The sequence below is a fragment of the Streptopelia decaocto genome (assembly GCF_964273445.1).
Source record: "Streptopelia decaocto genome assembly, chromosome: 2".
Classification (NCBI taxonomy): Eukaryota; Metazoa; Chordata; class Aves; order Columbiformes; family Columbidae; genus Streptopelia; species Streptopelia decaocto.
The window spans coordinates 124,160,992-124,174,136 of NC_138655.1; the positions used below are offsets into that span (position 1 = coordinate 124,160,992).

The following is a 13,145-nucleotide window of genomic DNA, read 5'->3' on the forward strand; positions in this document are numbered from 1 at the left end:
TTCCTTCTACTAGAAACAGCCAGAACTTTACAGAAAATAGAACATTAGTTTTGGATCATTTAATCTTCAGTGATCCAGCATCCTCCAATAGGGAAAAAAAAAATCATTCAAATTAGTCTGACCAACTGGAATAAAACCTCAAAGGATTCCAGACAGCTCAATTAGGTAGGTTATGGTGCTAAAATGAAAAACTTATTTGCTGCCCTCATGCAATTTATAATCCAGAGAAGATGTAGCCTGTAACATGTTAGTGGAATCCATCACTAAACAGTGTTAAGTGCTGAAATTTGGATAATGTTTTTTCAGTAGATTTTGTTTAATTAAAAAAAATATTTTAATCACTAAAGTGTTTTTTGTGAACCATAGCATATTCTGCATATGGGGGGAAAGGGGTGGCACTTTGCAAGGTTCACGAAGGTTCTGACATTCACATCCTTGTGGCCTGAGGTGGGTAAGGTCTGCACAGTTCTGTGCACTTTGATCCTGTTCAGTCAGACTGGACTTTATTGTCTGTGACCTGGGCCCACCTGTCTGTTAATGGAGATGGATAATGGCAGAGAAACAGGATGCAATAAGGTAGCAAATGGGGAGCAGGAATCTGAGCTTGTTTACTAAAACTAAGGACAGTAATGAAAGGAAATAATGGATGTCAGAGTATTCATGCAAATCTGTGTCTGCATTTTCCTAGTCCAGCATCATAATAGTAGTTTCACAAGACTCTACATAACAAAAGGACAAATCTGCTCCTTTGGGTGTACAGAGGGGTTTATTTTTCAATTAAAGTTCTTGCATCAGTATACATTATTTTATGTTTTTCAAAATGCTACTAAGCATGAAAGAAAAAAACAGTATGATGCATAGCCACAGGCTTCTAAAACTAATAATAATAATAAAAAGAATTATTTTTCTAAACTAGTTCACTTTGCAGGAATCATAGAATAAATATTGTCTCTAGACAAATCATACTTTGAATAGCAGCAAGTGACCAGGGCTGATTCAAACTTTCCAGGTGAATAGTGTATGTGCTAAAAAATGCACTGTATAAATAAATAGCGGGTACTGGTGTGTGCCAAACTGGAAGAGTTTTGCTTTATTTTAAAAAAAGAAGAAGGGAAGAAAAGAGGGAAAGAACTTAGAAAATATTTTTGTAATGAGTAGTTTTGAATTATTTGGGTTTGGATGTTTGATATTTGCCAATTTTTAAATAATAAAAATGGTTAAGTATCCAAGTACAAACGATAGAATTTCATTTTGGGTGAAATAAATGTTTCAGCTGACACAATGATTTCCTGCCCCCCACTCCCCCCTCAACCATCTTTATTTTTTTGGTTTGGCCAGTGAACTGAAAAATCAATTACTTGCAGATCTCCACAGCTGAGACAGTGTTGCATTCATCCTCTTCAAAGTGACTAGCCACTGTTAACATTACTAACAGCAAAACCTATGAAAGGAAAGTTTGTATTGCCAACAGTGTACTTGATCTTCAGGTTGTCTCAGGAGAGTCAGTGGGATCAAGGCTGATATGACTGGAGCTCCATTTTGAGGGTTCTTTTCTAGTGGGTGTCAAATACTCAATACAGTTGGCTTTTTTCTTTATTTTGACATAACCTCCTTTCAGTCCATACAGAATAATACAGGGATAAATGTAGCTTATTAAAATTAAATATTTAAAATTAACAAGTGCAACTGTTTATGCACATAAAAGGTACAGGTTGCTTACTTGCTAACTTTCTGTATGCCGAACTCATATTTTAGTCACTTTAACAGTATAATAGCTACTAATAAGTAGTTTGCCATGTCAGGCTAGATCACTGGTACTACTTATGGAACTAAACTTACCTTTAAAATAGCAGTACAGCATTTTTTAAGAAACATATCTGTTGCAAAAATGAAGACTATGATACAGTGATAGAAAGGAGCACCCTAGTGACTACAGGTCATGACAAATTACATTAAGCTAATTCCTAAAACCCAGATCTACAGTTTGTGTCCAATTATCTATGTTATAGCCCAGATTATTCTTTTGTCTTTGTCTGTTTTTAAACTTCCCATTTGATCAGATTCTGCAGTCTTAAACGTGATATCTAATATTTCAGATAAAGATAGTTCATTATTCATCATGGCTAGTCTACTGTTCTTATTTACTTATATCTTTATTGTCTTTTTGAGGAAAATCCTGTCAAACATACCTTTTCTTTGGCCCACTGACAAACTGAAGTAATAATGAATTAAAAGTTCTAGCTGATGTTGAGTTATCCAAATGTAGGTTTCTTAGCATTTGTAAGATGGAACATGAGGTGCCCACATAGCCCTTCATTTTTATACTTTGAAATAGCCTGAGCTAGTGCTGTTGAAAATTTTCTAGGAAAAAAAAAAATCTTCTTTGGGCTCAAGGTCTCTAAGATATATTGTGATGCTTACTGGGTGTGAACTGTCAGGTATTAGGATCCTATATAAAAATATTAATGACACTTTTTGAAGTTACCAGCTGAAAGGTTCTCTGAGCCTCTCACAAGGCAGAATGTATGTATTGTTTTGACCTCAAATAAACTATCATGGAAATGTTGGGAGAGGTGTGAGGTAGGGTAGAAAACTTGGGAATATCCATATCTTGGAGAAAACAAATTATGATACTGAAAACAAACTCCAGGATGGAAGGGAAATAGAATATTAGTTTGGAGTATCTCTGTTGTATTGAAAATGGCTGTACACATGGCCAGAAGGAAAGAATTGCAAAGTAGTGAAGGAATGAAAATGGAATTCTGCAGAGATTTGCTTTTTCACTCAGTGTTTATAGTGGTAATAGTTAGTGATGGAAGAACTGCAAAAGATTTAGATTAATGGGGTATTAGTTTAGAGTTCCTGCCCAGTTTACATACCTCCAAATTCCAAATGTATTGCAAACAATTATCTACATTATTTGTGTCTGCAAAATTTCAGCTGGATGTTTCCTTAGGAGAGGCTATTTGATAATAGACCTGGTGATTCTTCTTTTGGAAACTAAACCTGCAGTTGAGTTTAAAGAATTGAGAATGAGAGTGTGCATGAGGAAAGGATACACAGGGGAAGATGTTTCATGTCTTTTGCTATAGCCAAGTCACAAAATATAGCAATACACAGTTGTCAAAGTGTTGAACTGTTTGTTAGAAGACCTGAGGGATGGGGATCTTGAACTCTGCCTGATGAAGCAGTAGTGATGAACTTCATATCACCAGTGGTTTCTGAAGGAGAACCGCTAGAGTAGGCTGTGCCACAAAGAGCATGAACCTCAAATGGTGCATGCAGGTCTGCACCATGTAGGCTGTGTATGGTCAGAGCACAATGCTGTATTGGCTGCTAGTCTGCACTTAAAAGTACTGCAAACCAGATTACGTAGTGGTAGGGCAAAATCTTTAGTCCCAACAGGACATACAAAAGTCCATCCATGTGTAAAAATCCACAGTTTGATTGAGACTAGGGGAGTTCTCAAAAACTGTCTCCAAGAGATACAAGAAGGAGCAAAGGTTTGTGGCAAGCTTTTCTTCAAACTTGTTTGCTCACATGTATTTTGGATGTATTGCCAGTGCCTCTAGCCAAGAAATTATCTTGCCTGTGTTTTGAATTGCCTGAAAATTTAAGAAACAAATTATTACTTCAATCTTGGTTGAAATGCTGAGCTAATTTAGCTTCTAAGTGTTATTATTCTTAAGCTTCCTACAAAGAAAATTAAGGTAAAAACATTTACATGAATTTCCCGAATATCTGGAACATTCATCTCCAATTTAGGATCCGAATGGGCTGGAAAGACTCTTCTTGTAACACTACAATTAGTAAATATGTTAGTATTTTCCTAGTAGCATATTCCTATTTTAAGAAATTGTAGCATGTTACTCACTCTCCTACATTTTGGGGGTACTGTTGTATCTCTTAGATCAGGCTGTGCATGCACCTAGTTTCTGGCAATGTTGTCTATGTGAACTACAGGTAATAATAGACAACATCAAGCACAGGCTATGGACAAAGCCTGTCAGTGGTGTGGGATGTTATCCTAGCTTTATTGGTCAGAGTGGAACTCCAAACCTTGCTGGTAGGAAGCCTGTAAAAAAACTGACATTGAGGCTTCGTTGTATGTTGATAAGTAGTGTTGCATCTGCACAGGGGAAGCTATGGAGGTCTTCCTCTACAAGCTTATCGCACAGAACACTGAAACAGTCATAAGCAATCTTTGTGGTTCCTCACCTTAATCCAGTGTTCAATAACACTGAATAACTAAAAGGCACTTATGTCTTACTATAGTAATTTTCTACAGCTGCTGTTGTCACACATAGCACCACAGATTTACAAAGTAAATTCTGCATTATGAGTTTCAGTGCAGTCCTCTTTCTTTCCCTTCAGTTTGGCTTGCTTGGTTCTCATGTTTTTCTTCTGTCATCATTTCTGCCCTTGATGTTGCCTTCTTTACAATAAATTTCTCTACACGTTCTCTTCAAGAGCTCTTCCTAGGGAGTTTCTACCCCTCTCCATCCCTCTGCTAATGGATTAGATGGGAAGCAGTTAACGTTGACATTCCCAAATGTTATTCGAAGTTTTTTTGGTTAAGCTGAGTCACAAAAATGGTTGCCATTGCCTCAGGTTTTCTGTTGCTGATTCTAGAGTACAACTCGGCACATGGTAAATGGAAAGAGAAGCTAATTTTTGCAGCCATAAACATTAGAGAATTTCTTTAAAGTGAAAGCTCAAATTTCATGATACCTATCACATGCTCCATCATTAAGGGATATGTCTGACACTATTGCAAAAGCAGAGAGCAGCTGTGCTCCTGAATATACTCATTTTCTGTGCCACTGTAGCCAGGACTGTGGTAGATTTTAAGCTCTGTTCCAGAGGCTCCAAGTCCCAGCCAAGGTCCTGCAGAGCTGGCTGAATTCTTCCTTTTAAAGCATGTTCTCGTCCCCAGATGACTTTGCACAGCACTGGCTGGCAACAGCAGGTGGGTGAGTGCATAGTCATGGCACCGGGAAAGATGACAGAATAGAAGCATTTCATTCTTCATGGCATGGTATCCTAGAAGAGTATGGGATAGCAATGCTGTTGCTGTAGGTAAACCACACCTGCAAGGCTCTCCTCCATAGCACTGACATAATACACTCAATGAGCTGTGTCCCCAAGCACAGGTGATATTTCTCAGTCCAGTTTGTGTTTGCATCTGTAAGTTGTAGCATGTTTAATCAGCTTCAAATTCTTTGCTGTTGCCAGGTGAATGCTCACTTTGGCATTTCTGTACAATCTAAGGTACAACTTCTTAGTAAGGTTTTTATTCGTAGTAGCGACTTCTTCGCTTCATGATCTGTAAAAACTTTATCTGGGAAAAAGAAAATATTTCCAGCATCTAAAAAATATCTTAATGGGTCTTTCCTTTTCAGAGGGGGTAAGATTTGCCTGTTGAACACTACCTTATCATCATTCTGGCCTGTTAAATTTATATTCATGCTGTTTATGTAATAATTCCTTGGGATTGTAGCAGTTGCCAAACAAATGGGAATCATGAAATACTTGATGATTCTATGCTGGTGAGCTATGGAAAGCAGAGCTTCTTGCTTTCTGCTTTTCTGTTGCCCATATCCCTAGCTACTACATTCAAAGAGTGATTTTGCATGTTCTTGCATTGAGATAAATGTAGAAGTTAGTCCAAAAATGACAGTTACTCTGGGGCAAAGACTAGCATGAAATTGGAGTGAACCCTAATCTAATACCTTTGGTTTACTAGTGGGTAATGTTTTCCTTTCAGCGACTCCTTCAGGGAGGAGCTGAAAATTGGCAAAAATACTGTCTTTGAAAATTTGGCTCCAGCTGATTTTATACCTAGAAGCAGAACTGTGGATGATATGCTACAACTGGTTAATTAAATCCTGTGCTGTTAGCCCTCAATTAGATGCATTAAATTGCAAACCTTGTTAGCAGATTTGCTGGCCAAATATGGAGAGATTCCATATATCATTCTGACTGCTTTATATTTGGGCTCTTAAAGAATGTATGCAGCTTGTCTAATGAAGTGTCTGTATAAACAAGAGGGAAAAATAAACAGGATTTGGATTTCTCCCTCTGTTGGTCTGTCTGCCTGTGTCTCTGTTCAATGGCTGGGGTAAAACTCCCCTCACTTTTTTTTTTTTTTCCTAGTGTTTCTTGGACTCTTAGCAGCAGGTTTTTACAGTCTGTTGCCTGCCTCTCAGATTAGAAGAGCACTGGCATATTTTAACAGTTTCCTAGGATCCAAATAGTCTTTAATTAACAGGGAATTGATGTTTTGGAGTGCAACCAAAACACGGGAGACATTGGAAGCAGAAAATGGGCTTGGATCCTTCCAGCTCCTAGCTGGCTATGGCAAGGGGCAAACAAAAAGAGTAAAATAGGGTCTGCTGCAAACAGGTAGCAACTTATTGGTATGCAAGGGGATTTCTTCATTTGCATTATGTTCCCACAGAACTGCTGGCTGGTAGCATTAGCTGGGAGGAGCTTTCTGCTGTACAGAGTCTGAATCAGCTTCACCCCTTGCAAGAGTGGACAGTGTTCATCAGTACCTTTCCATAAACTGAATTTTGGTGGCTGCTGAAATTGTTAGATTTGTATTGATCAACTGTTTAGGCAGAAAGGTATGTTATATTTGCGAGCTTTAGGTTGACTCTGAAGCTGTAAGCTCCACTTGTGAGCACTTAATTAAAAAATCAAAAGTCTGCAAATGACGTGACTTTTGCTGAGCCGAACATTTAGTTGTTCTTTTTCTTCTTAAACAGTTTGCCTTTGGAGGCTTGAGCAGGAGGGCTGGGATGAAACACTGAAGTTATAGCAGAATGAGACTAGCTGAAATTCTAAAGGGAAGTCAGACATATGCTGAACTATTGTTTCAGATAATCCAGGGAGAGAAATGGTTTATTAGCTAATTTTGAATAATGATAGATTGATACCTGAAGCAATTACCGGCAAAGAATTATAATCAACAGTCACTGAGTCAGCTGTGCCCTTTTTCAGGAATGCAGTTATTTGCGGACAAATAAAAATGCATTTGTTTAATCCACTATTGGGTTTTTATTGTTGCTTTTTTGTGGTGTCATGTTGTTGTTGTTGCTGTTGTTGTTTTCCTCCTTATCATAATACTTACTGAATGCCTGTCTCTTTCTGCATCTAGGTGGTACATGCCAGAGCCCTGCTCTTCCAGCCCTAGTGCGTCCTCCTGCTCCACCTTTGCAGCCGTCGCTGGATATTAAACCATTTCTTCCGTTTCCTCTGGACACTGCCGCAGCCGTCAATCTCTTCCCCAACTTCAATGCAGTAAGTACAGTCCTCAACAGTTACTGTCCACCTCAGTGAGCCACACTTTCCATGGAAGACTCAAGAGGGCACAAAGTAGAATTTTATGTTCTCAATTAAACCTGGAATATCCTCTCCTTTACTGAGGGCCAAATAGCTCTTTCAGACACACTGGTAGGCCATAAATTAAAACCTAGCTGAGTGTTAGCCAGAAGTAATGTAGAAGGAAAAAATGATACTATCCCAAGTGACATGCAATAAAGTTGCAGGCCATATTCAATCCCAGGGCTTGCAAGTTTCCCACTCTGATTTAAGATGTGCAGAGTTTCACTAAGCTACAGTTCTCTGAAACTCACAGAGAGTGAAACCCTCAGAGTGATGGTGTTCTACATCCCGTCTCCAGTGGGCTTCCTGAGAAATACTTAAAATTTGCAAATTGGAGGGGCTACATGAGATAAAACTGTCAGGGCAATTAAAGCAGAAATGACTACAGCATTAGCTGGTCTATGAAATATTCATTGGCATACAACCCAGTGTATTTTTTTCAGGTTAGGGTGTTTTATTTCTCATGCCTTAGGTTAAGGCAAGGTTAAATTTATCTTTAATAATTTTTATATTTGGTCATACTGCTGGTGACTATAGAAATCTTGCTCCTTCTTGATTTCTGTTTATTATTTTACTGACATACGTCATGAATGTTTCAATTTTGCTGTTTCTGACTGAGAGATTTTATCCTCTAAAAGAAAAAGAAGTCTAAAATGGTTTTATGTTAATTTTGATGTTATAGAACTATGCCCCTTTTTAATTTGAATGTACTCTAGGAAGTTCTTTTCCTTATTTACATATTCTAGATAGAGGGGAAAAAAATGTGTGTGCTTACCTACTTTGAGAGACACAGAGAGAAGTGGAAATTGCCATTTCAAAACAATTCTCATTAACATGCAAAAATCTTAATTACAATAATTAAGAGTAGTAAAAGAACATGCCCATTTTAGAAGCAATTTGTAGTAATCAATAGCAAATTTCCATAATTAAATGTTCATTTATTTACCTTTTATGGATGCTCATTTTGCTTTAAAGTAATTAAAATGAACTAATTGTCAAAAATATTTATTTATGCAGTCTTAAATTCAAGAAATTCACAGCATTAATAGAGATCAGAGAAGCTATAAGCTGCAAGTCTTAAAACACTCAGAAAAAATATGTGGAAGCGTTATTCTTACAAAGAAACCTTTTATTACAAAGAAACATTTTAAAAATTTTAAATAAATTATAGTTATGCAACAAAGTTTTTAAAAGTCCTGGTTTTAACCCAGTTACTGATAACTCATGATGAAATGGATAAACCATTAGACTTGTTGAATATACTTTATGGTTTTTTTTATACGAGCTTTGCTTTGTGATTGCTGTTTGTACTTAATGCAATAGACCAGCTGAATTTTTAGAAATTTTTTATTAGAATTTCTGTGTTTTTTCAGCTTTTTATACAGTTCAGAGACTTCAGATTGTTTTGCTAATTGTTTAACTCTGCATAATTCAAATGCAATTTTAATGATGAATTTTAATAAATAATTTATAATCCTGTGTTCTTCCATAAATCTGCAGTTTCTTTTTTCTTATGAAGACTGATTTTATGCTATAATTATCTTGAGGGAGAGTTGCGGAAAGATGTCCTTGTATTAATTTGGAACTAAGAAAGTAAAAATAGTCTCCTGTCAAAACCCTGTTATTCCCAAACATCATCTTAGTAGTATATCATTTGGTAAAAGCGCTGTAGCTGGACTTTACAGACTCCTCATTTTTCAGTAAACTGAGCCTAGGATTCAAACATGAGACTAGCAGCCTTTTTCAACAGCGCTCTGAAGTTCGTTCCCATGCAAAGTGATGTGTGGCCATCTGCCGAGTCCACCTTTGCTGAGGATGTCAGTCCTGAGTGTGAAGATGCTGTCATATGAGCTGCTGTCACCTGCCTTTCTGCTCATCATCTTTGCCTTGCAACATGACCTTTGCCTTTTCATCCTGTTTGCTGACATGCAGCATCATCCTCAGTGTTCCCATTTCCATTCTGAACCGTACATTATTGAACGCTGCTATGTTTAGCTCATATGCCAGAGCTGGTTAATGGCATCCTCCAAACATGTAGGCTAGCTGAGAAGTTCTGCATATTTCCAGAAATTCTTTCCAAGCTGACGGAATCTTTTGGGGACACATCAGCTGCTGCTGAGCATTTTCAGACCAAGGAGAAGGTAACCCACAAGTCATATTAGACTTTAAACAGGACATATGACAAGGGCTTTAAGTATGTGAGTGTGAGACAGAAAATAAGTGTTTAACCAAAAAATGATCTTCATAAATATGCATGCTCATGAACGATTGTAGCTGTTGAGAATGCTTTATATTCATTGACTTCACTGACAATCCTACACAGTGTCAGCAGAGAAGCATTTATGTTCATTGGGTAAACCAAAGTGAAGCAGATGATCACTAAAAGAAAACCTGAACTGGATGTTCTCTCTCGTTTTGTCAATACATTAGCTTTACCCTTGATTGAGGCATCAAGGTCATAGGCTGTGTCTTAGGAAAAGGATTTCTAAAGACCTCTTGACCCTTGCACAGTTCCACAGAAATAAATGAGTTTGGCAGCATGTCCAGGCTAAATCCCAAGAGGCTAAAGTCCATAGTTTTGGCCATTTGCTGGCCACTTTTCAACAGCCTTCACTCGAGAAGACTGCAATCAAGGAGAAACTTGTGTAAAAAAATCAGTCATCTTTCAGAGAAAATAAGTGGTCTATGGTTATGACAATCCTAACTCGAGAGTTTGGTTGTGGTAGGCACAGGCATCTGAGCTAATCAGCGAAAGTTTCTTCACAAAAGATAAAAGAAAAAAATGACCAATTTCTCCAATTTATTTTAAATGCAGAAAATACACAAAGGTAGGTTGCAGTGCAGGCACCCTATATATCTACTTTGGCATGAGGTGAAGTGAACTCTGAAAATTCCCATTCATCTCTGCTGACTGTAATGAGGGACTGGCTCAGCTGCATCTGCATTTGGTTAGATGAATCCCACATCATGGGACAGGTCATAAGCTATTCATGGCTGATATAATAAATTCTACTCAGAAATCAAATGACAGAAGTGCTGACACTGTATGTTTACAGAGGAATGCTCTCATTTGTCAAGCAGTTATGCTTCTAATTTTATCTGAAGACAATCCTAAGGGAATTTGAGGATTCAGATGAACTGGGTAGAAATATTAGGAGAGGTGAAAGCAAAAGTAATTTACCAATGGAAAAACTCAGGCACATACACAAGGACTAACAAAGCTAAATTTTGATCTTAAGTACCACAAATAATAATGGTAAAGTGTTGTATTTTGTAACATTTTTCCACCCTTTTCAGTTTATTGCCAGCATAAGATTACTTTCTTTGTTACTGATGATTTTAGTCTAAAGCTAGCTCGGTTTCTGCTGGCTGCCTCTGAAGAAAACATTCACTGCTGATTTCTACGAGGGAAAAAGCTTTCCTTGGAGCAGACAATAGAAGAGATAACAGGAAGTGTGCAAACCTCTATCAGTAATAACTCTGGACACTGAGGAGAGGGAAAGGTAAAAAGTGAAAAGTGAATAACCTGAGAAATTCAAGGAAGGCAACATATGAACCTTTGAACAGTTCAGTTTCAGGAGGAACATTTTCTATTTATACCAAAAAAGTGTAAAACAAACATACCAATTAACAATCTGTTTACATGAACATTTGTAGGTGCTATGCTCTTAATTGTGAAGCAAATGGGTACCATCAAGTTGTACATAAAAAGAAATTTTAACAACACAGCTGTTTAAAGTGAAAACAGCCCTCTGCTGCAGACCCTGAAGAATCACAAATTCATTTCAAGTTTATCTGATATAAAAAAGTGAACTAAATATATGGGATTTAAATGGCTAGATTTTGTGAATGAAAGTACAGCTATAAACAATGCTTATGTTGCTTTTTAAAATAAGATTTCAAAGTTGTCAGAGGAATAGAAAAATAATTAAATTGTCTATTCTGAAAAATGTTTGAGATCATTTAGCAAACATTTGGTATACTTTCACATTTTCATTGCAGAGTAAGGAGCTCTAAGCCTGTGTGTTTCTGAGAACTAGTTCTTAGAGACACAAAGCTTTAGCAGTTGAATCAAGTATGCACTGGTCTGTGAGTGCATGTGAAAATGCATATGTGGTGTTTCTGCTTATGAAACAATGGTCAGCTGCAAAGAAATTTCACAAAGCATTGAAGTCTAAAAGTTAATTAACTTCTAGGAAAATGTTGATATGAGTCCCTGGACTGAGAGGAAATGCTTCATTTTGCTAGACATCAGTGTCAGTCCTAAGTGACCCTCCCACAGGAAAAAACCTCAATGAGATCTTTTTTATATCTCATATGCTCCAAAGCCCATCCTCCTCAAAGCACAGATGCATCAGAAGACAGGTTTTGCTTATTTCTGAAGCTCTCAGAATGATATATTTCTGTCTCTTGAGAGACAGAACTTAAATTTTACAAATCCAGGACATGTGCCATTCCTAGATGGAAAATCAGGCAATGCATTGCACTTCTTGTGCATCTCCAAACTAAAGCCTGATCTCCCATCATTGCCAGTGGAAAGTTTCCCAAAGAAGCATCCTTTGGAAAGAAACATTATTACAGTTTAGACTAGAAACTTATGACTTGGAAGAGCAGTGGCAATGTCAGAACTCTACTAAAAATGGATGGAAAATGAAAAATTACTCTTCAGACATCTTTTTCTCATGATCCATCAGTAGTAATCCATGTTCAGTTCCCTGATTTTTCCTGTTTGCTTGTTCTGTGCCAGTAGCCCCCAGCTCAATAATTAGGGCTTCACGTTTCACCTTCCCCTGTTATGGATTTGCTGTATGAGAAAGGAGATGGGGGCAATAGAGGCTGTTGCCCATGGATTAGGGCTCCTAAGGTAGTACTACAGCAGCAATTTGAGCTAGGGTGCCAAGGTAATGCTCCTTGCTTCCTGAAAACCAGCCTATGGAACCTCATAGCAACTTCCAGAACAGCACAAAGTCTGCACTCTCTATTTGTAGAGGTGAAGCTTGCATTTGTACGTATTAGTAGCTGGCAATTATGGCTGCCTTGTTTCAATGGGAGCTGCTTTTTTCCTCCCTCAGGTCTTGCTGTCAGGCTCTGCTGCAGACCGCTGAGTTAGCTCATACAGTGCGTAGCTTCATGGTTGCTTGGAAAAGGCAGTCTTGTCCTATTGCGGCCAGACGACTGATAGAAGCAGACAATGTAGAAAACCTGCTTGCTGATAAGTATTTCTGGGACGGGTTATGCCAGGAAATGTGCAGAAAACCTGTCAAAGAGCTGCAAGAAGACGTTTTAAAAATCTTTTCCTTAGGCTCCTGTCCCAGATAGTTGGGTTTTTGTTGTTGTTGATCTAGAAGAGAGATATGTGCCTCAGATATGATGTGCCAGTTTTCTGGATGTTTTGATAGTGAAGAGTGGAGGAGGAATCTGCAATACATGTTAGTTTTTCTAAATATTAGCAGCCTTAAATTTACAAAATAAAGCCAGATTTTTTTTTATGTCTGTACGTAATGGTTTTAGTTTTCTGACTTAATTGAGCAGAGGAGCATATCAAGACTATCTTTTCTCTTTGAATAAAATCCTTGGAAGTTTACTAGTGACAACATGCTGTCAGAATGCTCTCTTTCCAGAAGAGGATAGTCAGGGGACAAAACAATGGCCTCAGTTTCATGTGGATCAAAATGGAATATTGCTTATATAGAAGAACTTGGCTGTAAAAATATAGTCTCTGCTGATTTCTAATGTTATTTCCATGAGAAGGACCT

At 37.7% G+C, this 13,145-nt stretch overlaps 1 protein-coding gene across 2 annotated transcripts in view; it reads left to right on the plus strand.

Annotated features, from left to right (window-relative positions):
- The window catches only part of ZNF385D (zinc finger protein 385D), a 422,677-nt gene that overhangs the window by 282,374 nt on the left and 127,158 nt on the right, over window positions 1-13,145 (plus strand). For both annotated transcript variants that reach the window (XM_082047152.1, XM_082047153.1), the window contains one exon: window positions 7,163-7,305. In XM_082047152.1, coding sequence (XP_081903278.1) covers window positions 7,163-7,305 — 143 coding nt within the window. The remainder of the gene's footprint in view (window positions 1-7,162; window positions 7,306-13,145) is intronic.